The sequence below is a fragment of the Zeugodacus cucurbitae genome, chromosome 3 (genome assembly GCF_028554725.1).
Source record: "Zeugodacus cucurbitae isolate PBARC_wt_2022May chromosome 3, idZeuCucr1.2, whole genome shotgun sequence".
In the NCBI taxonomy this organism is placed as follows: Eukaryota; Metazoa; Arthropoda; class Insecta; order Diptera; family Tephritidae; genus Zeugodacus; species Zeugodacus cucurbitae.
Window position 1 is genome coordinate 30,749,461 of NC_071668.1, and position 22,313 is coordinate 30,771,773.

General features: G+C 33.9%; 5 protein-coding genes and 2 long non-coding RNA genes across 9 annotated transcripts; 4 read left to right on the forward strand and 3 right to left on the reverse strand.

The window, feature by feature from the left end:
• Positions 1–15: 15 nt before the first annotated feature.
• On the forward strand, positions 16–1,643 carry LOC128920103 (uncharacterized). The gene is made up of 5 exons (XR_008470236.1): positions 16–153; positions 220–366; positions 439–770; positions 883–1,159; positions 1,219–1,643. It is a non-coding gene; the product is annotated as an uncharacterized LOC128920103 (long non-coding RNA).
• A 1,468-nt stretch (positions 1,644–3,111) lies between these two features.
• LOC128920102 (uncharacterized) lies at positions 3,112–11,695 on the reverse strand. 3 transcript variants are annotated; one of them, XR_008470234.1, is made up of 8 exons: positions 10,506–11,695; positions 9,853–10,451; positions 6,192–9,795; positions 6,082–6,131; positions 4,472–4,627; positions 4,259–4,400; positions 3,855–4,186; positions 3,112–3,742 (listed from the first exon to the last, which is right to left on the reverse strand). It is a non-coding gene; the product is annotated as an uncharacterized LOC128920102 (long non-coding RNA). The 3 variants fall into 3 exon arrangements; XR_008470233.1 differs by having other exon boundaries at positions 4,259–4,405; XR_008470235.1 differs by lacking the exon at positions 6,082–6,131 and having other exon boundaries at positions 4,259–4,405; positions 9,463–9,795; positions 10,506–11,693.
• A 485-nt stretch (positions 11,696–12,180) lies between these two features.
• Positions 12,181–14,113, forward strand: LOC105220288 (protein FAM98A). Its single transcript, XM_011196727.3, has 2 exons — positions 12,181–13,671; positions 13,733–14,113. Exons 1-2 carry the CDS (start codon positions 12,538–12,540, stop codon positions 13,910–13,912), a joined length of 1,314 nt encoding a protein of 437 aa, XP_011195029.1. The 5' UTR covers positions 12,181–12,537; the 3' UTR covers positions 13,913–14,113.
• A 157-nt stretch (positions 14,114–14,270) lies between these two features.
• Positions 14,271–15,646, forward strand: LOC105220287 (cilia- and flagella-associated protein 20). Its single transcript, XM_011196726.3, has 3 exons — positions 14,271–14,724; positions 14,775–14,966; positions 15,023–15,646. Exons 1-3 carry the CDS (start codon positions 14,641–14,643, stop codon positions 15,470–15,472), a joined length of 726 nt encoding a protein of 241 aa, XP_011195028.1. The 5' UTR covers positions 14,271–14,640; the 3' UTR covers positions 15,473–15,646.
• On the reverse strand, positions 15,586–16,706 carry LOC105220286 (ER membrane protein complex subunit 3). The gene is made up of 2 exons (XM_011196725.3): positions 16,424–16,706; positions 15,586–16,365 (listed from the first exon to the last, which is right to left on the reverse strand). Exons 1-2 carry the CDS (start codon positions 16,570–16,572, stop codon positions 15,753–15,755), a joined length of 762 nt encoding a protein of 253 aa, XP_011195027.1. The 5' UTR covers positions 16,573–16,706; the 3' UTR covers positions 15,586–15,752.
• An 818-nt stretch (positions 16,707–17,524) lies between these two features.
• On the forward strand, positions 17,525–18,280 carry LOC105220285 (protein dpy-30 homolog). Its single transcript, XM_011196724.3, has one exon. It carries the CDS (start codon positions 17,715–17,717, stop codon positions 18,012–18,014), a length of 300 nt encoding a protein of 99 aa, XP_011195026.1. The 5' UTR covers positions 17,525–17,714; the 3' UTR covers positions 18,015–18,280.
• On the reverse strand, positions 18,166–21,981 carry LOC105220284 (nonsense-mediated mRNA decay factor SMG8). The gene is made up of 14 exons (XM_011196723.3): positions 21,748–21,981; positions 21,551–21,689; positions 21,220–21,494; positions 21,030–21,160; positions 20,879–20,972; positions 20,646–20,820; positions 20,413–20,586; positions 20,247–20,348; positions 20,123–20,169; positions 19,961–20,060; positions 19,516–19,886; positions 18,780–19,432; positions 18,545–18,699; positions 18,166–18,487 (listed from the first exon to the last, which is right to left on the reverse strand). Exons 1-14 carry the CDS (start codon positions 21,795–21,797, stop codon positions 18,269–18,271), a joined length of 2,685 nt encoding a protein of 894 aa, XP_011195025.2. The 5' UTR covers positions 21,798–21,981; the 3' UTR covers positions 18,166–18,268.
• Between the last annotated feature and the right edge of the window lie 332 nt (positions 21,982–22,313).

A 22,313-nucleotide genomic window follows, 5' to 3' on the forward strand; every position in this document is an offset into this window, starting at 1 on the left:
TTTAAATGTAAAAGTATTTGTCACAACCATTTCGCATTTAATTTTACTGTTTCTCCATACGATGACAGAGAAGTTGACGCTTACATTTTTCCATCGAACATTCTAACAGAAACACGTGTGGCGTGCGCAAATACTTTAATTTGGGTTTTATAGGTAAATAGATGTGCTGAAAGTATTAATTTAAGTGAAAGTGATTACTTCAAGACATTTCGCGTTTAGTGAAGCTGCGCAAAAGGAGCTTACATAGTTTGCATTTGCATTAGTGTGCCTGCCGCATCGCCCGCTGCTTACGAAGGCTGTTTAAAAGGGACTTCCACAGATTTTTTTTATATAAAAGACGACATTTGCGAAAAGTCTACTCTGCAGGTATGTTATGGTTTATATACACATTTATTTCAACAAAAATATGTGTTTAAAAACAATTTTTGTGCATTTTAGTTTACACTATGAGTGAGGAGTTGATACCATCAACTGAGCTGTCGTTATTTGCCGAGCAATGTCCGTTGGGAGATGAGTCCCCTACAACGGAAAATGTCGACAATGAGTCCGTAGTAATTTTGGATAGTGATGAACAGTTAATTAATTTATTGTGTTCGTGGGATTTGTCGTCAAATGCATTGATACAGTTCAATAGATGTGGTTTAAAGAGTGTAGCAATTTTGCAGATGATCCATTCCCACGACATTGACGAAATTTTTAATGCCAGATAACTAATTGCGGACAAAATTAAGTTCCGGTACAACTTGCAAAAATGGCGTTTAGAAAATAATGTAAGCAAATCATTTTAAAAATTCGGCGTAACTTACGTTTAAATTTTCACATTGAGGGTTTCGCACACATTTATAACACGCTTATAAATTATTTATATTAATGTCTTTCTAGTTCGATATGCTCACGTGCTGTAGTGGTGATAGAACTATAACAAACCTTTCATCCATTCGAAGCTGGCTGAGCTCTGCAAGCACACCTTCAACATCCCCAAACAACGAACCCAACGTCGAAGAGGTTTTAAAAGAAACAGTAGCAGGTAACGACATAATAAAGAAGTACGAAGACTGTGGTTGCCTCCAAGAAAGTGACCAATCTGCAATAGTTCGCATTATTGTGGATAAACTGAACCTGACGTATTACGACGCCATGCTTGGAGCACTTGATGCAAGTAATGTCGGTTTCTTCTATTGTGTGATTTTTGTTATTAATTTCAGGTTATTTATTTAGATTGCAGGCATTATTATCTTATAAACTTACTACATGCAGTAATAACACCGCCGAGAGTAAATAAAAACATAAAGCCCTCCATTACAGATGCACAAATGGATATGATGGTGCATCTTATAAATATTAATAACTTCCAGCAAAAACTTGACGAGCTAAATGAAAACGCTCACAACGAGGGATTAACACTGCAACCTAGAGTTTTTGTTGTTGGTGAGAGTCCTTAAAACTTGAAGGAATTCTATGTCTGTGTTGACAACATTAAATATAAAGTAGGTAGCTTAATTAGGGCTATAGATATAGTTGTAAAAATATCTTTTGTATTCAACATTGAATATTCCGTAAAGAGCAAATATGTGTGGATTTTCCTTCAACGATATATTTATGATATTTCCTCTAAGGAAAAATTTCCCAAAATTGAAAATATTTTAAACAAGCTAAATAATGTTCAATAAAAATGCACTTGAAGAAAGACCCACACATACTTGCTTTATATGCGGAAATGAATTTATAATATTTGAAAATCTTTTTAACCATCTTAAGATTTTACATCGAACTCCAATTACTTTTAAGTATTTATGCTTTTATCAGAAATGCAATAGATATTTTCAAAACTTGTATAAGTTTCGAAATCACGCAAGCAAGCATGATTTTAATTGTAATCTTAATGAAAGCAGTAGTAGTAGTAGTTGTCACTTTTGTAAACTTTACTCTGTATATTCTCAAATAAAATATATTTTTTATGAAAAAAGTAAATTGATATTGAAATTTTGACTGTGCATAGGGAAGTGGGCGGTGAGAGGTGGGAGGGGGTGTTAAACACAACAATAAAACAAATACGATTACATTTGAATCAAGAGCAATTACTGTTAATCTCAAATACTTCTACTGTTAACATAAATGTATAAGTATTTGCTACAACAGTGCCCCGTATTTCGATCAAAAGTGTTCCACTGTTAATTTAAATACTTGACGCATTTACTTCAACAGTGCTCGCACTTTTAAAACAAATACTCAAAGTATTTGAGCACGTTTCTAATGCAAAAAGTATTTGTGGCAAATGCAGAATACTTTGGTTTTACTAGTTTTTTTTTCACATATACATACATATATTTTTATTTTAATAAATATTACACAAAGTTTAAAGCTTTAATGTAAATTGGTATAAAATATATTTTAAATATATAAAATATTACCATCCACTTGGTTTTGATCACAAGGTAATGTGTAAAAGGTAAAAAAATCGTACAACTTTTTTGCCGTCATTTAAAGTATACAATTTTGAAGGTACTGATTTGAGATCGATTTTTTTTTTAAATAATATGCGTTATTGGTACCTAGAACTTCGTGAGACTGAAATTTTTCCGAAAAAGAAGTTTTGCATTCCTGACAAATCAAAAAAATTTCATTATGTAAATCAAAAAATATTTTTAAAATAAGCAGTACTGTATTCTTTGATTTAACATAGTAATTCTTTTCATACAGTACCCCTTTGTATCTCATACTTAAAACTTCATTTCCGATTGTAAATTTGGTACATAAGTTCTGATAAAATTCAAGTTTTGAAAGATCTATTGGTGAAAAATTTTTGCAATCCACAAGATCATTTTGGAAAAAACTATTTTCAAATAAATAAAAACAGAATTGGAAACAGTACTTAGTAGCTAAAGTAAGGGGAATATTTTTTCGGGATGTTATATTATTTGCGTATTTTTTGAATTCAGCGTGTTTTCCTTCGAATCTAAAAAGCCATAAAAATTTAAGTGGACCCAGTTCTTTGATACAATTGACATAATGGACCATAAAGTGGTGTTTTGGTTTTAATTTTTCTTTAAAGCCTGTTGTATAAAATGTATGGTGATCGACAATTAAAGCACGTAGCTCATTCAAAATATCGTCACTGAACTCCTCATACATAACAATATCAACAATTTTAATAAACGTTATTAAAAATGTATATACTGAATCAAATTCATCTATTAAGTCCCCAATCATTAACAAAATAGTATTTAAAAACAGTTTCATTTCATAAGCGTTCATTTTAATATTATTAGTCTTAATTTGAGCCTTCGTTAAAGGATTACTTAAACCTTTGACGTGAGATGGATCATAAGCAAATAATTGTTTTCTATAGTTAAACGCTAAAGTATCTATCATATAATTTCCCAGTTGCGTTTTTTTTGTTTGTCCTGGGTACGTAATACACCGATTCTTGTTCTTTAGAAAACAGTTTGACAATCTGTTCGGCAACAGTTTTCATGGTGATCGGGGTCATTTTAATATCACGTATTAAGTAATTATCCACAATAATGCGAACTATTGCAGATTGGTCACTTTCTTGGAGGCAATCACAGTTTTTGTACTTCTTTATTATGTCGTTACCTGCTACTGTTTCTTTTAAAACCTCTTCGACGTTGGGTTCGTTGTTTGGGGATGTTGAAGGTGTGCTTGCAGAGCTCAGCCAGCTTCGAATGGATGAAAGGTTTGTTATAGTTCTATCACCACTACAGCACGTGAGCATATCGAACTAGAAAGACATTAATATAAATAATTTATAAGCGTGTTATAAATGTGTGCGAAACCCTCAATGTGAAAATTTAAACGTAAGTTACGCCGAATTTTTAAAATGATTTGCTTACATTATTTTCTAAACGCCATTTTTGCAAGTTGTACCGGAACTTAATTTTGTCCGCAATTAGTTATCTGGCATTAAAAATTTCGTCAATGTCGTGGGAATGGATCATCTGCAAAATTGCTACACTCTTTAAACCACATCTATTGAACTGTATCAATGCATTTGACGACAAATCCCACGAACACAATAAATTAATTAACTGTTCATCACTATCCAAAATTACTACGGACTCATTGTCGACATTTTCCGTTGTAGGGGACTCATCTCCCAACGGACATTGCTCGGCAAATAACGACAGCTCAGTTGATGGTATCAACTCCTCACTCATAGTGTAAACTAAAATGCACAAAAATTGTTTTTAAACACATATTTTTGTTGAAATAAATGTGTATATAAACCATAACATACCTGCAGAGTAGACTTTTCGCAAATGTCGTCTTTTATATAAAAAAAATCTGTGGAAGTCCCTTTTAAACAGCCTTCGTAAGCAGCGGGCGATGCGGCAGGAACACTAATGCAAATGCAAACTATGTAAGCTCCTTTTGCGCAGCTTCACTAAACGCGAAATGTCTTGAAGTAATCACTTTCACTTAAATTAATACTTTCAGCACATCTATTTACCTATAAAACCCAAATTAAAGTATTTGCGCACGCAACACGTGTTTCTGTTAGAATGATCGATGGAAAAATGTAAGCGTCAACTTCTCTGTCATCGTATGGAGAAACAGTAAAATTAAATGCGAAATGGTTGTGACAAATACTTTTACATTTAAAAAACTGTAATCAAAGAAAATTAAATACGAAACCTTTAAAACAACTATTTTTATATTAGATTTTAATAAGATGATTTTTAAAAGCACAGCCGCTTTTGATTCAAAAGTACCGCATTTAAAAAAAGTATTTGAATCAAGAGCAAAGTATTTCCGTCAAGAGTTTTGCTGTTGAAACAAATACTTTTGTTTTACTGTACTTTAACTGCAAAAAGTATTTGATTTAACTGCGGGGTTTTTTTTTCAGTGTATATACCGAATTTCATTGAAATCTGTTGAGTAGTTCTTGAGATATGGTTTTTCACCAATAAGTGGGCGACGCCACTCCCATTTTCCATTTTGTAAAAAAATCTCAGTGCAGCTTCCTTCTGCCATTTCTTATGTAAAATTTGGTGTTTCTGACGTGTCTCGTTAGTGACTTTTAGTCATTTTCAACCTAACCTTTGTATGGGAGGTGGGCGTGGTTATTATCCGATTTCTTTTATTTTTGGACTGTATAAGGAAACGGCTAAAAGAAACGACTGCAGAAAGTTTGGTTTATATAGCTTTATTGGTTTGCAAGATATATACAAAAAACCTATTTGGGGGCGGGGTCACGCCCACTTTTCCAAAAAAATTACATTTAAATGTGCCTCTCCATAATGCGATCCTATGTTCCAAATTTTATTTTCATAACTTTATTTATTCGCCATTTTGTGGGCATGCCAGTGGTCCGATTCCGCCCATATTCGAACTTAACCTTCTTATGGTGCCAAGGAACACGTGTTCCAAATTTCATTAAGATATCTCAATTTTTACTCAAGTTACAGCTTGCACGGACGGACAGACGGACAGACGGACGGACGGACAGACAGACATCCGGATTTGAACTTTACTCGTCACCCTGATCACTTTGGTATATATAACCCTATATCTAACTCGTTTAGTTTTGGGTGTTACAAACAACCGTTATGTGGACAAAACTATAATACTCTCTTAGCAAATTTTGTTGCGAGAGTATAAAAACTAGTGGCAAGCAATACTCGTATACTTAATAAAATGATGAGCATAAGTGGGTTAAAAAGAGTGTTTAGCAGCTTTGCCGTAGGCATAAACGTGACCCCTTTTGAATTATGTCGTTATTTGTGAAAAATATAAATAAATTTCACTGTCATAAGTTAAGAGTGTCGTTATTGCTGAAAAAAGCAACATGAACAGGTAAGGAAAGGCTAAGTTCGGGTGCAGCCGAATATTTTATACTCTCGCAATTTATTGATGTAATTTTATAAAGATAACACAATTCGACACATATATTCGGCATAAAGATCAATAGAATAACGAAAATCATCATAAATAGTATAGTCCCCACTGAGGTAATTCCTAAACCGATTTCACTCGTTTTCACCACTAAGATACAATATATCGAAGACACTCACTTAATTTTATATTACCTATAATTAGGTATATGGTATATATACTTACCCCAGATCAAGTTATGACCCGATTTTAACAATTTTTTGTACAGAGACAAACTGTTATAAGAAAAAAAATTCAGAGGGAAGTAATTACATTAAAATATCTGAGATATTTACCTATATTTTCAGTAAAAAATTACCCTTAGGAACTTCATGTTCGATATCAGGGGCCTTGAAAAGTCATGGTCCAATTTTGACAATTTTTCCACAAGTGATGTCACAGCTCAAATACAGTAATTGTTGAAAATTTTATTCCGATATCTTCAATGGTATATATTATAAAGTGAACGAATCAGATGGAATTCAAAATTGAGTTGAGCGTGGTTGTGAACCGATTTCACCCATATTCCACCCGACGGACAGACTTCCGGATTTCAACTCCACTCGTCATCCTGATCATTTACATATATATAACCCCATATCTAACTATTTTACTTTTTGGTGACACAAACAACCGTTATGTGAACAAAAGTATAATACTCTGTGCAACATGTTGCAAGAGTATAAAAATGTAAGTTCTTTCTGAAAAGAAAACCGAATTCACCATTGTAACACAAAATTGGTCTTTCTTTCTGAAAAAAACCATGCCTAATTCTGGCACAACTGAAATATGTCGTTATTGTGGTTAAAAAATAATACAACATAACAAATTTAATAGCGGCACATTCTTATTTCAAGCTTTGTTTTTCCAAGCATCAGAATGAAATGTTTATACAATATGGACGATGAAATTGCGCACATTTCTGAGCGATATGTATTCTTAACTACAGTTGGGACAAATATATCTTTAGAAAACATTTTTCGTGTATTTTTTATGTGCAGACTCTACCGAAAAATTAATTATACCCTTGAGAGACAATAATATTAAATTTTTATATGAGCCAAAACAAATTGTGTAACGAATAATTTTATTTTACTTTGATTTTGTAGTTTTTATAACATTTTTTGTTAAGTTCCGAAAACTGTCGACGCAATTTAGAATAACTAACAATGCAGTTTTGAAGGATGTGCGAGAGTTCTACATATACACTATATATACAATAGATAGTTCAAGCATTAACGAAGATATCGAAATAAAAAATCAAAAACTCCCTAAGCCCCCACCTAGCCATTATAATGGTTAGTTTATTCTCTCTAATTGACTTAATACCGTTAAGATCTGTCAGATTGTTTTCTTGAGTGTTATTTTTATGCTAAACGTGAACCAATTCCAATTAATAAGATATATGTACATACGTATCTGTCAATGGATATGCATATGTATGTATTTATAAGGGAACAAGGATATCAACAAATTATGTATTATGTGTTATTAATAAAATATCTACGAATATTATTACATTTTAAATTAATGCAAATAAAAATATTAGGCCAACTGATTTCCAGGTATCTTTCTGTCACTCCGTCCGTGAAAGAGATAACTTCAAAAAATTAACATAAATCTTAATAAAATTCTTCGACCAATTTGAGGCTTTTCGCACAGAACTTAATTGATCAAATAATCGAACTTAACTTGATTAAAAGAAAAATTGTATTACGTTGATCTGTTGAAAATGGAAGGCAACTCAATGCAGGAAATTTGGCTGTGGTTATTGATAAAATAGCAATAAGTATTAAAACTTATCAACAAAAATATATAACACCTGATCGTTAATCGATTAGCCGGCTGTGCGAAAGGCAAGGTTTCTGAATTCTAATCTTATTGTACTATATTTATTTTACAAAAAGGTTATTATTGTTTGAAAATCAACAAATTGTGCTAATGATTTCCAAACATCTGTTTGCAAGATGTACAGCAATGGTCACCCAAATAGCACACTTAGCCATACGTTGCAATAAGCGGTTATATAATTGAAAATGATCTTTATCTAAGATTGAAACGGACTTAAATAATTATTATGTACTTATTTACTAATTCATTCAAAAATATTCACAATAAAAATACGTTTTTAGTACTTAATACTGGACCCCAATTTTAAAATAAAAACTATTATCACTCCAATGGAATGAATACGAGAGTTTCCTCAACACTTCCACACAAATCCTCAATATTCTTGTAATTCCAGCATAAATTTTAAGTTTTACATCACTTCATAAGTTTTCTATTGGATTAAGGTCAGAGCTATGCACTGATCAATCCAAACATTATTTATTTTGTCATATGCCAATACTTTGTATCCTTCATTGTGTCCTTAAGGTCGTTATCCTGCATAAAAGACCAGTGGAGTGGCAATCAATTAAAAACAAATGATTCCATTTCGTTTCTTAATATGTCTAAATAGAAAAACCAGTCGATTTTCCCATTTATTCGAAAAATTGGGCCCACTCTGTGCCAGACACGAGCACTCCATTTCATAAAATTTCCGTTTGTTTATTTTACTGTTGTTGTCGTGTACCTGGAATTCAACGATTGACCTTTAGGACGATAAACAGTACTATAAAAATAGAGTCCTAATCCTTATGTCCCCTCGCGAAGTGTATACGAGCTTGGATGTGCCTTTTTGACATTCGTAGTTTTTTTCTACTCTGGCTTCCAAAAAGCTGTAGTCTCTATAAACGTCTTCCTACAGTTTCCCGTGATATGTTTAGCCCATATTATTAATTATTTTCTTTAATTTTTTGTTCTCCAGACTTGAAAGGATCGACCTCCCCTTTTCAGAAATGGCTCTATTTTCATAAGTTTTTGTTTTTGGAGGTTATTCTGCTTTTTTACGTTTTTATTGAAATTGATCTCGTCGGTATTTATAATTTTAAGGGGATTGTAAACAATTTTCCGAGAACAATTCAATAAAGAAGCAATTTCTCAAACAATTTCTCCATATTAGGCGTGTCTTATTTGACCAGCAAATTAAGCTATTAGCTTATTTTGTATGGAAGACTTATACCCCTGACAGACGGCGGCGTTAATTCAGATTAACTGCTCTAATCGGGGTTAATTCTAGAGTTACCTCAGTTAACTCCGTTTGCTAACTCCCATTTAATCCTCAAAATTTTAGAGAGTTAGTGGGAGTTCGTGGCATTTTCGTTGGCAAAATTGTTAAACTCTATTGTGAATGAAAATATGCAATACTGACAGCTGTTTTTCATACAAATGTAAACAAAAACATACGCATGCAATGAAATAGCTATTTTTTCTAAAATAGAAGTTCTAATAATAACGTATTTATGTATATTTTTTAGTAATTAGTGATTTTTTACTAATTGTGCGGCCAACAACCGCAATATTTGATTTCTATCCAATGCCAGGGAGCGGTACCCGCAGTTTCAATGAAAATTTCTATGCCATTCTTAAGGGCGAATTTACAAAAGTACACGAAACTCTTGTGTACGTGTGATCATTCATCCCTTTCTTGCACATTACATTCATCATTTAGCAATGTATATATACCTCATGCACAATTTGGGGAATGGTATTGGTACAATCACGGATGAAAGTCCCAAAACTGCGAACCAAAACAACAGGTGCACTTCCAGTACTGTTCTTGGTATTTTTTTCACGGATGAAAAACCCAAAACTGCGAACCAAAACGTATTGAATAGTTGAACAATTTTTGCTATCTGACAAAGGCTGGAGGAAGAGTGGCAAATGTCAAATATCCCGAGCAGCCTGGAAGTGTAAGCTGCGCACAATATGTGAGGACTCTTTTGGTTTCTTTAGAAGTTTTTGGAAGATCTGTTCTTTCATTAATTTCAATTCATCCAATTTCTGGGAGGAGGGTTTCTATAAAATATAAAGTAAAATTAGAATTTTTACAGCATAAAAGTTGGTAATAATTACCTTATGTTTCGGGAATTCTAAATCTAGCACTGGCAACGTTCTAGTCTTAACATCCATGCTCTTGCTGTAGTATTTCGATTGAACTAATTTCGGTGAATCCATGTCCTTGTAAAGCGATACAACAACGTTATGATTGCTCAATACCAGATGAAAATGAATCAAAAAAGTCCTCCTAATTGAACATACAAGAAGTTTTTAAATTTTTATGATCACAAACAATCACTTAAATAAACGGCCAACTGAGGTGCCGGTAAGTCCAAAAATACTGCATTTCCTTTGCCCTCTTGCTCATTGGCAAAACCCAGTTTACACACGTCGCGATGATAAACGGTTACAAAATCACCTAAATTCCTCGTGCCTTGCTTCCTTCCAATTCTCGTGCTTTTGTTGAGCAAAAGGTTTAATTGCACGTAAAAAAGTGACATTAAACCTAATATCTGGTGTGTAAATGATTTGTGTTCGATATAGCAGCGTTTGCATCCATAGTTCTGGATTTGCTTGCAGCACATATTCCATCGAGTCGAAAGTTCTACGCTGCTGCCCTAAGTGACACCAATTAGGTTGCGTACCTTTAACGCGCCGTTTGAGGTTTGAAATATCTGTATGGAAAATTTTAGAATAAGATAATATTATTATATTCAACAATTATTTACGTATTCAATGGTTTCGCCCTTGATGTTGACCATTGTTGGCGTAGCTTCTATTCCGTGCTTCGAATTGACAATGCAATGTAATCTTCAATTCCATATTTTGGCCTTAGCAAACTTTTATTTTACGTTTAACTTATTTAAAAATGCGTGCTTCAATAATTTAAACTTTAATTAGGCTACAGATCACTGATTTAAATAAAACACGCAAAATAATACTTCACAAGCAGCCATGATATAACTCAAAACAAAACTTGTTTAAAAACGAGAACTTTGGTTGTTTCTTTCTATCATTCAGGGTGCTGTACGAAAGAAGAGTTCAGGTAAATGTTTATGCACATTTCGCCCTTTGTTGCATATGTGTGTATGTAGTGGTGTTATTAAAATTTCTTTGAATGTGTTGAAGTTTCAGTACCCATGACATGCTGGGTAGTAAATGCTTTCTCGTCAACTCACCACAAACAAAATAGTTGTCTGTAAAACTATTCACTAGCTGTTATCGATTGGTTAAGCGTTACATAGCATTAACAAACGGCATGTCTATTTTGCACTAGCGGATTTGATTTGCATTAATTTGCACATTTCATCCATTTTCATGCAAATTAGAATGTACAAAAATTTCGTGCATTTATGTGAATTTACCAATTTTGAGTTGGCACTACTGCCCAAAATGGCCGATAATCAGATTTCAGATGTCTAAATGCACAAATCTGCCGTCTCTCAGCATAACATTTTTTAAGGTGCATTAATTTTGCTCGTCTGTCACTGCTAATAGAAAAGTCAATGGAACACACTATCAAGTAATTCCAACGAAAAGGAAGCACTTGTAGTGCAACAAAATTGTCGTCTTAAGCATGCGCAATAGTGTTTTTTTTTTTTTGGTGGAGATAAATTAAATAAATTTATTTATTTTTTGCCCTTTGTTTAGAGTTGCGTCGATGCCTTACGTTTTATTTAATCAAAAGAAAAACAACAAATATATATGTATATTGGTATTGTTCCTTTTACCAATAATTCAATAAATTGTTGTTGTTGTTGTAGCGGCATATAACATTCCCCAAATAATTTTGAGGAATGCTGCCGATTTAACAGTCATTGGCCAGATAAAATTGCGGGTCCGTTTGTCCGACTGTCGTGAAAACGGTAATCAATAATTTGTGTCGCTTTTTCAATTGTGAATAGTAGATAGATAGATGTCCAAATGCTCTCTTGCACGAATTCAACTGGATAACTTTGTTGTTCCTTTCACATGTACATGTTTTGACATGCGAACAGCGCACAAAGATAGCGAGCAGAGAATTGACTAATCGATTACAGCTATTACAAAACTGTCACATTTTCACTCTCATCCGTAAAATTTTCACGGACGGGAACACCACAACAACAAGTTTTAAAAAACACATGGATTCACTTTGTAACATTTTGTAAGGTTTAAGAAATCATAAAATGAAATTTTATCATGATCGTGGTAAGGATACTTCCATGTCCAAAGTCACAAAATAAAAAATAAATACTTAAAACGATTTGAGAACTTGTTTGAGAATATTGGCACAAAAGTCGTAAATGTTAATTTGAACAGTGCCAGCACCTTGTTATAAAGCTTTGTTTCATTGGTGATAGAAACAAGCATAAACATACAAGGAATCCAAGTTCGTGCGGAACGGAATACTAATTATTTGAAATGAACTGTTTCGTTTTAATTTGTTTCGATAATTTCTCCGAAAACTTTTAAAAGTGAACTTCTCATGGAAAACATTTTATAAACTTCTTACAGCATCTTTACTACTTTTTGTTTTTAGCATTACTAGAGTGTTTGCTTCGCACTTTTAGGTTGTATTATTAAAAACTATATAAAACAAACTATTATACTCTGTGCATCATGTTAGAAGGGTATAAAAGTTGGACAATGCTAATAAACAACTCTAGTTCCATTTGACATTTGGTTTTGGTACTTGTCTATATACATACCTACATATATTTTTACTCTAAATAAAGGTAGAAATCACCGGGTAATTAAAAGGATCTGCTGAGTGCAAAAATGGATTATGAATTAGAGTTGGTCGACTCCTTGTCAGCATTAGCTTATGAGGGTCCGTGCCTGAAAGCGGATGGGTTAGTTAAAGCGCTAGAAGGCGGCCCTCGCGATTCTAATTTCCGTGAACTTATTGGTTGGTTAACGCAAGAACTGCATGTATTGCGAAAAACTGATGAGCATGTGGCAGAATTACAGGATCAAAGTGAATTTTCTATGGAACTTTCTGCTATGCTGAAAGAACTTGGATGTCCTTACCAACGTTTTGTTGCTGGCCCATTATCCGAAAGGTTCGAAACTCGAGAGGCTTGTGCTCAGCTGCTCGACTACCTTTTAACAGAATTAATGGCAACAAAAATGACTTATCGTTTGCGACCTGCCCAACAAACACTTATTATTCCTAAAACCGAAACTAATACTGCGCGTTCACTCGAACAACTGTCTCGTGATGTGGGACTAGGTAAACCACCAGACAATGTGTCGCCAAAAGCCTATTTCGATAAACTTAATTTTAAAATTGAAGAACTAATTCGGCAAGCCAAACCCGGTATTTTGAGTGAACCGTTATTGAATTTAAAACAACCTCTAACTGAAGCACAGTGGAAAGAGTTGGACGCAATACATTCTGATCTAGATGCGGAATATAATATGCGTAGACAAATGTTATTGACACGTCTTGAAGTAACTATACAAAGTTTTCAATGGTCGGATAAAATGTGTTCGAGAGAAAATGAAATTGCTGGACGTTATCAAAAGAAATTGCAAGAATTAGAACATTTACGCTATGGTAATGAAGATACAAACATTGTAGCTTTTCTTGCTGCACGTGCAGATTTGGCAGTTATTGAAAAAACAAGTTCTGTACAAGTGCGGAAAAACACAGGTTGTAAAATACAGAAACATGTAATAGGAAGTGTGCCAGATCGTGGTGGGCGAGCGCATGAACACGCTCCTCCGCCTCCAGAAATGCCTTCATGGCAACAACGTTCTGCGGGACCTGCAGGTGGAGGAGGAAATTTTCGTGGTGGAAGAGGTGGAGGTGGGGGCCGTGGTGGGGGTGGCCACTGGCAGCAATATTCAAACGCACCACAACAACAACGCCAATTGCAACAATTCGATCAACGTCAATCTAGCGATCAAGTAATTTTTAACACCTTTGTAACATTGAAAATCATAAATCACATTTTTTCTCGTATAACAGGGTCGGAACCAGAATTGGATAAGCGGTAGTGGACGAGTTCAAGGTAGCGGCTGGTCCCAGCATAATAATAACGGAAGCAATTTTCAAGGTAATGGTGGACGCGGCGGTGGTGGTGACAATTCTTTCCGAGGACGCTCAAATTACCATCGTGGAGGTTCTGGTGGTGGTGCCCGTCGTTAAAATTAATTAAACGAAACTATGGTCTCGAACTCAAAATATATTGGAATAACATAATTATATATGTATATGTTTTAAGTAATTCATTAATTTTATTTTTTATTTAGCCCTTTCGGTTATTAACTTTCTACTCACAATATTAGAATATAGCCATATGTGAAAGTAAATAAAGTAAATTACTATGTGATTGCAACCTTAACCATATATGAAGCCTGTTTCAATTGAGTCAGCTATTTGTTCGTTTCGACAGCTAATTTGTGGATATATGTGTTTAAAGTAGTTGCATCTAATATTCGACGGTAACAACTGATATCAACGAAAAATATGCACATGACTTGTGTATGATGCACTTTGCGCAGACATGTAAAATAAACTTTTTTTTTATAGAAACCATATTAATGTGACCTTTTTTAATTATTAAATTACAATTAATCTCGGAACCATTTTTACAATTTGAAAATATAATGAGAATGTAGAGTGTAGAGGAAAATGTAAGCTGTTAAATTAACATTCACTTGGTTGTTGTGGGAACAGTAGAATTTTTAATCATTATCCGATTCATTTTTTAACAAAATTCATATAAGGCTTTGAATATTTCAAACTTAAAAACAAAACTTTGAAATAATATCGCATAACAATTGTGTAATAATCATTACGAAACATTTTACTAGATCGATTTAAAGAAGATAAAACAATTAAGAATATTGCAGAAAGCATCGATTCAAATATAAATGTTTCGAAGTAGACATCAAAAAGGTTGTTTCTCTGTGTTTTACAGTTTAGGTAGCTCACCGTTACAGTTTTGGTCTACTCATGTAAGTTTGCCTCCCAATTTAAAAACTTTTTATAATATGTCCGTCCTCAGATCCAAAATGGTTACGTTAAAAGGGTTGTAGATGAGGATGTCAAATCCGTTGTCATGGAGATTATGGGTTCAAATGTATCCACCACATATATAACAGGGCCTCGAGATCCTAAAATGTCCTTTGGCATCAAACTACCATTTTTAGTGCTGCTTATAAAGAATTTACATAAATATTTTACTTTTGAGGTTAAAGTAAGTTATGGACATATAAAATATATGTGCAAATTATATTGTACAACTTAACATAGATTTTAGATGATCAACGGTTTATGCGACGTTTTCGGGTTTCGAATTTTCAAAGCAAAACATCTGTAAAGCCATTCTGCACGGCTATGCCAATGGGTATGTCTCCGGGTTGGAATCAAATTCATTTCAACCTAGCGGACTTTACACGCCGTGCCTATGGGACCAATTACATGGAAACCGTTCGTCTACAAATACATGCGAATGTACGCATACGGCGCATATACTTTACCGATCGCTTATATTCAGAAGAAGATCTGCCGAATGAATTCCGTTTGGTTTCGAAACCCGCGGAAAAGAAAAAACAACGCGATTATACAATTCCTGCTGCCCGTCCTCCATCGCCTGCGAAATCGGCTGCTACAACTGAACGTGGCGGGTCTCCGACTGGTGAGCCCTCAGCCGCTGAACCTTCAGAGATACCTACTGATACCGATATTGAAAAATATTATTAATTTCGTAGATTGATAGCATTAGTAAATGCTCATCTAAAACGAAGAGTTTTTGAACATCCTTTTTCAACATTACATTATTTGTATAACCCCTACTCAAATTACTGTCAAGTCAATTTTATTTTATATGTTATATTATATTTGGTCTAATAAAAACGATTTACTCGCTTTACGAAATTTGTCTAAATTTTAATTTAGGTAGTCACTTATATATTAAGCGACTATCCCCAGACATAAATTCAACTCCAATTCTAAACTTTATTAAAATATTACATTCTAGTAATTACTGTCGAATGCTACTCTCAATTGCCACTTCATTTCCAAACGCATGATGCAAAAGGTCCTTTTCCACATTTTTCAACGCACTATGATATTCGGTGATTTCCAAAGCCTCCCACTCAGCTTTAAAAGCTGCTTTAGGATCTTGGGGCATTGTCATTGCTGCTCCAGTCATTGCATCTGCTTGTGCTTGTGTTTGATCTGCTTGATTGTTTTCGCCAAGTACTAATGTATATATAGATCGAAGCCCGAATACATTAAGGAAATACCATGAAGCTGACGATACCCAAGCAGCATCTAGGGAAGCAAGTTCCACACCGCGTTGCAACATGGGTTTAAAACGTAATGTTAACGGGAAAGGCACTTTTGTGGTTACGAAACCTGAAAACATCCAATTAATCCAGCCACCGATAATTACCATTGGCAGGACATTTATGAAGTTGCCTTTCACCATATCTGTTAACATAGCTGTTGAATTTTGGGCTACAGGTGCCCGCTTTTGTGTTTTGAAATAGCCAGTTTCTTCGTTATTGAAAAAGTTCTTTCGCATAGCAAACGAGTGAGCAGTAAGATATTTGCCATTTTCACGTAAGAGTCGTGCTCGAATCATTGCTTGGCTGTTGAAAAATAATTAATGGTTTTATTGATTTTATTACACATTTACACATGACTTGCCTGTCTTGAATTTGTGTGATTTCAGCTTTTTTCTGTGAGGATATTAGCACAGAGACGTAGTGTCGAATTACACCGACAAAAAATGTAATGAGCACGATGGGAAGAAATACCCATACTCGTATATTTGGATCTATGAGTAACTCCGTCATATTTCTAAAGTTTTTATAGAATAAATAAGCTTTATTTCAATACAATTAAATTTTTATTGTGTCGAAATATAATTTAACAACTAAATTTCCCTATCGTAATGAATTGTCACTTGTCAATTGAAATGACAGTATTGCTTAAAATTTTTATTCACAACTCTGCGTCTTTACAGACAATAATTATTGCCTACCAAATGCCACATTTATTTTCAGATTTTTCTTTTCCCCTAATAAAATGAGTTAAGAAAATGCTGCGCAAATATGTGAAATTATGTATTAATGTATAAATTTATGAAATGAAAATGAAAATTTTATGGTTTAGTTATATCAAATAGAATCCCACATTTTTCTTATTGCATCAAATTATATTAGAAACTGTAATAATTGATCATACTTATTAAATTTTTTTTTTTAGTTTTCATGTTTATTTAATTATCCATTTATTCTATAGTTGTATATTTCGTTACTTAATTCGGTTACCGTAATCCGGACGTTACACGTTCAAGAAACTGCTTTCATGTTGCCACACACTCACACTTTTTGTACTATCACTCTATCGCTTTCCGAACTTGAAACCCATCTAGCATTCAATTCTTGCCAGCGAGAAATGTTTCAAGTTGATGACCAAGAAATGATCAGCTGCGTGCAGAGTTCTCCAATTTTCAAATTACAAGTATTAGTAAATTAATGGCGAATAAAGTTGAAATAAGTGAATTAATCCCTTTTACGAAATTGTACACAAACTGTGCATTTTATGGAACATAAATCTTACGAAGAATCTACAGAGGGATTTAAAAATAAATACTTATGAATCAATTTTGACGACGGCGTCTTTGTAATAATAATTGAATATCAAGTTGCTTGCATCCTACGTCATGGCTTTCAATTTATGTCAATTTTGACAATTCGTGTGATCGACTTGAAAGCAAGCTCTTTCACGTGTAACGGCAGCGTAACGAAGTTTTCATTACTACTGTGAATATTTTCGTTCTGACGTCGTATTTTGTTTGACATTTTACATTGGTTTTTAAATCAGAACTATTAAATATAGACTGAAAAATTATTGTTGTTTCTAATAAACGGCAATATTTGATCACGATAATTAAATACTTAGTAAAGAATATTATACTCACGCAATAGTAGTTATGGAAAAAACTGAAAGAGCAACAACCCCGCAACCTGCTCCAGATCAGCAGACTCCTGGTGATGCTTCTTCTACTGCAACAAATCAGCAGTCAGCTGCGCAACCTCAATGTAAAAGACCGCGTCCGGATTTGAGTTCACTGCCCACTCGTCAATATTTAGATCAAACTGTAGCGCCGATATTATTACACGGATTACAGACGTTAGCGCGAGAACGACCTGCAGATCCTATCAGTTTTTTGGCGGCATATCTACTGAAAAACAAAAATCGCTGCGAGGAATCTATACCAGAAAATATTTAAAACTTATAAAATACAAAAGAATATCACAACTATGTACCCAATGAATTAAGATGCACCTACTTGAAAGGCTATAAAATTGTAGTATTTAAGGTGTAACTACTAGCTGGATTATCTCAATAATTTTCAAGCTTATTGAACTGAACTCTCTCTCTTGACGATTGTATTTCATATATTTTATAAAATGTCTAATCTAGCTTTGCCTAAAAATATTTATGTTTAAATATACAATAAAAAAAACGTATGTATGTAGCATCTCAGTCATCTAATTCCGTTTCACTGACTCCAAACATACCGGCTAGTAGACAACCGTAATTAAGAGCGTTAGTTGCTGTTATTTCACATGGAGGTGTTATTGGACCTTCGTCTCCTTGATATATATATGGAAGACGTAAAATCCAATAGGCGCTTTGAGTAAGCTTTGGCTGATTTGGCAAACCCATACTGAATATATATTCTCGTTCGCCGGTTCGAACCTATTAGAGTAAAAAGTGCTAATAATTAAAATCATCATACAATAAGAACAATAATACCTTCGGGTCTAGAATTACATTCACTGGTGCCTTCGGTGTTACCACATGAACGCGCATTAATTGTGCGACATCTGCTTTATGTGATCGACAAGGACATGGAAAATATAAGGGCATATTATTATAAACCACTTTGCTTCCGCTGTCCCGTAATATGCCTGTCATCGAGATAACATAATAATATATTGTATAAAAATTAACGGAATAATACTTATGTACATAGTTGATTTTTCCTTACCTGAACCACCACGCAATATCTTATCTGCCGAACTCATCATAAATCTATGTCCACGAGGGCATTCGTACTCACAGCCAACAAATATCTTCAAAATGTGAACTTCACCCATTTTTCGAATCCGGCTTTTTTCGTATGCCCAAGATGCAGAATGCTCGAGACGCACATGCACATCCCATGGAAGCAAAAAATTGGCGCCCGAAAGAAATCCACTTTGAAAGTGCTCCAGTAATCCGGTGTTATGACTATAAACCGAACTTGGACCAACACAAACTAAAGACCAGCTAGGAAAACGCGGAAGTAAACCTGGGGGAGACTCAGTATGGACCATACCAGGCAAATATTCTGTTGTGGATGGTTGCCTGAAAATACTACGTTCTTTTTCTTCCGCTTTTTGTGCATTTTTATCCTTCACTTGTATTACCAATTCATTTAGCGAATCATCTGAGCTTGGCATATCAGCATCGACACCAATTTTATTCAGTTCATCAGTTGAAACTAAACTAAGATTGGTATGTGTGCCCTGTGAGGCAGTAAGTGGCTGAGAGCACTCATCTGAGGCAACGGATTTGGGAGAATGTAAATCATGATGCTGAGCTAAATCTATTGAATCTTGTATCGATAGTTTGGGGAAACCAATTTCGAATTCTGCCGCCCTAAATAAAAAAAAAAAAATATTAAAAATATGCAAATATTGATTCGAAACTAAATTTATCATTATATTCATATATATACTAACCTGTAATCATTAATAGAAGGTTCAAAAACAGGAAAATGCACCTTTTTCACTTTAGCACAAAGATTACAATTATTTGCCATATATTCATAGAATTCATAATTTGCATGTCTTATGGTATACGGATCTTCACGCCTGCCTTGAGTTCGACCGCAATTACAAGTTGAGATGAATACATGCGCACTACTATGCTCTGAGAGTTCCTTAACGATGTGTTTGGGCAGTATACAGGGATTACCGCGCAAACTGGGCACTTCACATTGTTGTTTACCATTTCGCCAACATCGCTCGCACATTTCCCGAAGCTTATTTTCGTTCACAACAGTTCGCGTGCCTCGAGCATATTTCATATATAGAGTAACAGCTTCCTCAACCTTGACAAATATCAAATTAAATTAATTTATAACCAACGTGCTGATTGGAAATTGTATATGTATTGGTGATTTACCAATTTTTTGTGTACTGTGTTGCTGTAGTGTGTCAATGTGGGGTTATTATACATAGCAAACGCCTTTTGTAATCCGATATCACAACAAGCATTAAAGAACCTGAAAAGTTTCGAAATTTTTCATTATTTTATCTTTAGCATTTTTAAATTAATGACCCTTACTCATCATCTATGTCCATTAATTTATCGAAATTTTCCAAATATGATTTCTGGAAATAAGGAAGTGAAATACAATAATCATTATCAATCTTGGCGCATTGTATGTGAAGAATAATTAGTTAATTACATAATCTAAATCGTTGGCCTCAAAATTCGGATTATCTGGATTTTCGATGAAAATTTTATGCAGCATTTTAAATGTATCGTACCACGCTTTAGATGGAAGTATCTTTAAAAACATCAATAATGAATGTAATTTTTCTTTTAGGGAAGGATTAAAACTTGTTACGTACTACAAAGTGATTCTTGCCCTTAAATTTAGTTGAGCTGTCATCGAAGCCCATTTCAAGTGCTTCATTGACGTGATCCATCAGCAAATCCATAAAATTACGCTTGCGACGCAAGATTTCGGCGGCCGATTGTTGCTTGTATTCCGTATTACATTGTATTAATGGTTTTCCAAAACACTAGAAGTTAAATTTGTTTAGCTACGAAAAATAACATCGATATTCGAAAACATGCATACTCTGAATGGTTTCAAATCTTCAAGATCATCTTCGTCATCCTCTTTAAAATTAGATTTTTGTAAAAATGTTTGCAAGAGCGATATTGACTTTAGCAAGGGATCTCTGCGCATTGCCGAATCTGTGTTATAATAGACAAACCGCTTATTGCTCGGGATAGAGAAAAGTGACATCGCGCTGAAATTTTTAACTTTTAGTGACAAAATATAATTATATTGAAAAAATAAATAAAAACCTGTTGTTAGTTATGATAAATTCATTACGGAGCATTTTGTAAATACTATCCTCCACTTCAAACTCCAGTTTTGAAATACATTCAATTGTTTTTTCTAAAAAAGCATGAAATTACGTTCCGTCTTTATTTTAACATTATGTCCATTAATTACCATAACCATCCGGATAGTTTTCGAAGATAAATAAGATGCGTGGTGTACACAGGCGCGCAGATTTGCCCAAAAATGTACCTGTGCTCGAGTTTTTTACAAGTTTTGGTAAGAATTTTAGCACATATTTGTCCCTACATTAAATTCTTTTTAGTTTTATCACAAAAAAAATTTTAATGTCGAAAACTTATACCTTATTATTTTTAAAGCTCTAAAAATCATTAGTAGAGATGCATCGAAAGTTACACTTAATTCAACGAAGACTATTAAGTGACAGACTTGTGTTGCAAAAAGAAGCATACGGGCAAAGCGATTACGCACACGCTGATTGAACAATAAGAAATGTCCATAAGTATTATGAGTTAATTCATCTTCGAGCATTCTCTGCATACACGCCGCATCAAATGTTGTTTCAAAGTGCAAAAAGAGCACTGACTTCTTCCGATTATAATAGAATTGAATGTTGCCCTTATTACAACGAAAGCTATTAAAGAGCTGTATAACCAATATTTTTTATAGCTTACCTCTTGGGGTTCATGTTCCAACATGCTGGGATCACTGTCCAAAATACCCACCGATATCATTTTATTGCAATCCGAAAATGCCGACTTTCCTATAACGCCGACCACAACCAATTTTTCATCATTTTGGAACAGTTGTTCGCTGAAAATTTTTTTAACATTTGATTATATGGATGTTGTTCGTTAACTCATTTACTTACGCCAAATCTGCAGGAATGTGAGGAAACTTCCAACTTTGGAATTCAGGCATTTTTCCCACAGTTACACTTAATAACTTAAATTAATATATTTTTGATAATAGTTGAAAAGTAAATAACAAATCTTATTTACGACAGCTGAGACATTTCTAATATTCACGATGGCATAAGTTGTGAATTTATATCTGAAGTGGTGAACACAAAGACGACGACACAACACGACGTAGCGACGGCTGATCACAAATGGCGCTTTGAAGCCAGCGTCTTGAACATTTTGAAGACGGCAGCGACATATCAAACAGCAATTTCATTGTTGCCGTACTAAAATCTTTCACTTCAATAAAATTTACATATTTAGTTTAAAGTTAAATTATTTGTGTAATTTGTGTAAAATTATAAAAATTGGCGATTTATTTGTTTTAAATAATTGATTGTTATTATAAATGATATATCAAAGCTATTTTACGTTTCTGTTGACAAAATAACGTCATACTTGTGAGAACTTTGAATAATTTTATATTTCACATGTTAGTGGCACCTCTACAACGGCCATTGTCGTCGGCAAAATT

Bases quoted from the DNA above. Each gene is read 5' to 3' on its own strand.
- LOC105220288 (XM_011196727.3), top strand. From the start codon at position 12,538: ATGGATTATGAATTAGAGTTGGTCGACTCCTTGTCAGCATTAGCTTAT. The intron at 13,672-13,732 runs GTAATTTTTAAC...CTCGTATAACAG, and splicing joins AACGTCAATCTAGCGATCAA to GGTCGGAACCAGAATTGGAT.
- LOC105220287 (XM_011196726.3), top strand. From the start codon at position 14,641: ATGTTTCGAAGTAGACATCAAAAAGGTTGTTTCTCTGTGTTTTACAGT. The intron at 14,725-14,774 runs GTAAGTTTGCCT...GTCCGTCCTCAG, and splicing joins TACAGTTTTGGTCTACTCAT to ATCCAAAATGGTTACGTTAA. The intron at 14,967-15,022 runs GTAAGTTATGGA...AACTTAACATAG, and splicing joins ATTTTACTTTTGAGGTTAAA to ATTTTAGATGATCAACGGTT.
- LOC105220286 (XM_011196725.3), bottom strand. From the start codon at position 16,572: ATGACGGAGTTACTCATAGATCCAAATATACGAGTATGGGTATTTCTT. The intron at 16,366-16,423 runs GCAAGTCATGTG...ATTTTTCAACAG, and splicing joins ATCACACAAATTCAAGACAG to CCAAGCAATGATTCGAGCAC.
- LOC105220285 (XM_011196724.3), top strand. From the start codon at position 17,715: ATGGAAAAAACTGAAAGAGCAACAACCCCGCAACCTGCTCCAGATCAG.
- LOC105220284 (XM_011196723.3), bottom strand. From the start codon at position 21,797: ATGCCTGAATTCCAAAGTTGGAAGTTTCCTCACATTCCTGCAGATTTG. The intron at 20,973-21,029 runs GTAATTAATGGA...ATGCTTTTTTAG, and splicing joins AAACTATCCGGATGGTTATG to AAAAAACAATTGAATGTATT. The intron at 19,433-19,515 runs GTTAGTATATAT...TTTTTTATTTAG, and splicing joins CCTTCTATTAATGATTACAG to GGCGGCAGAATTCGAAATTG.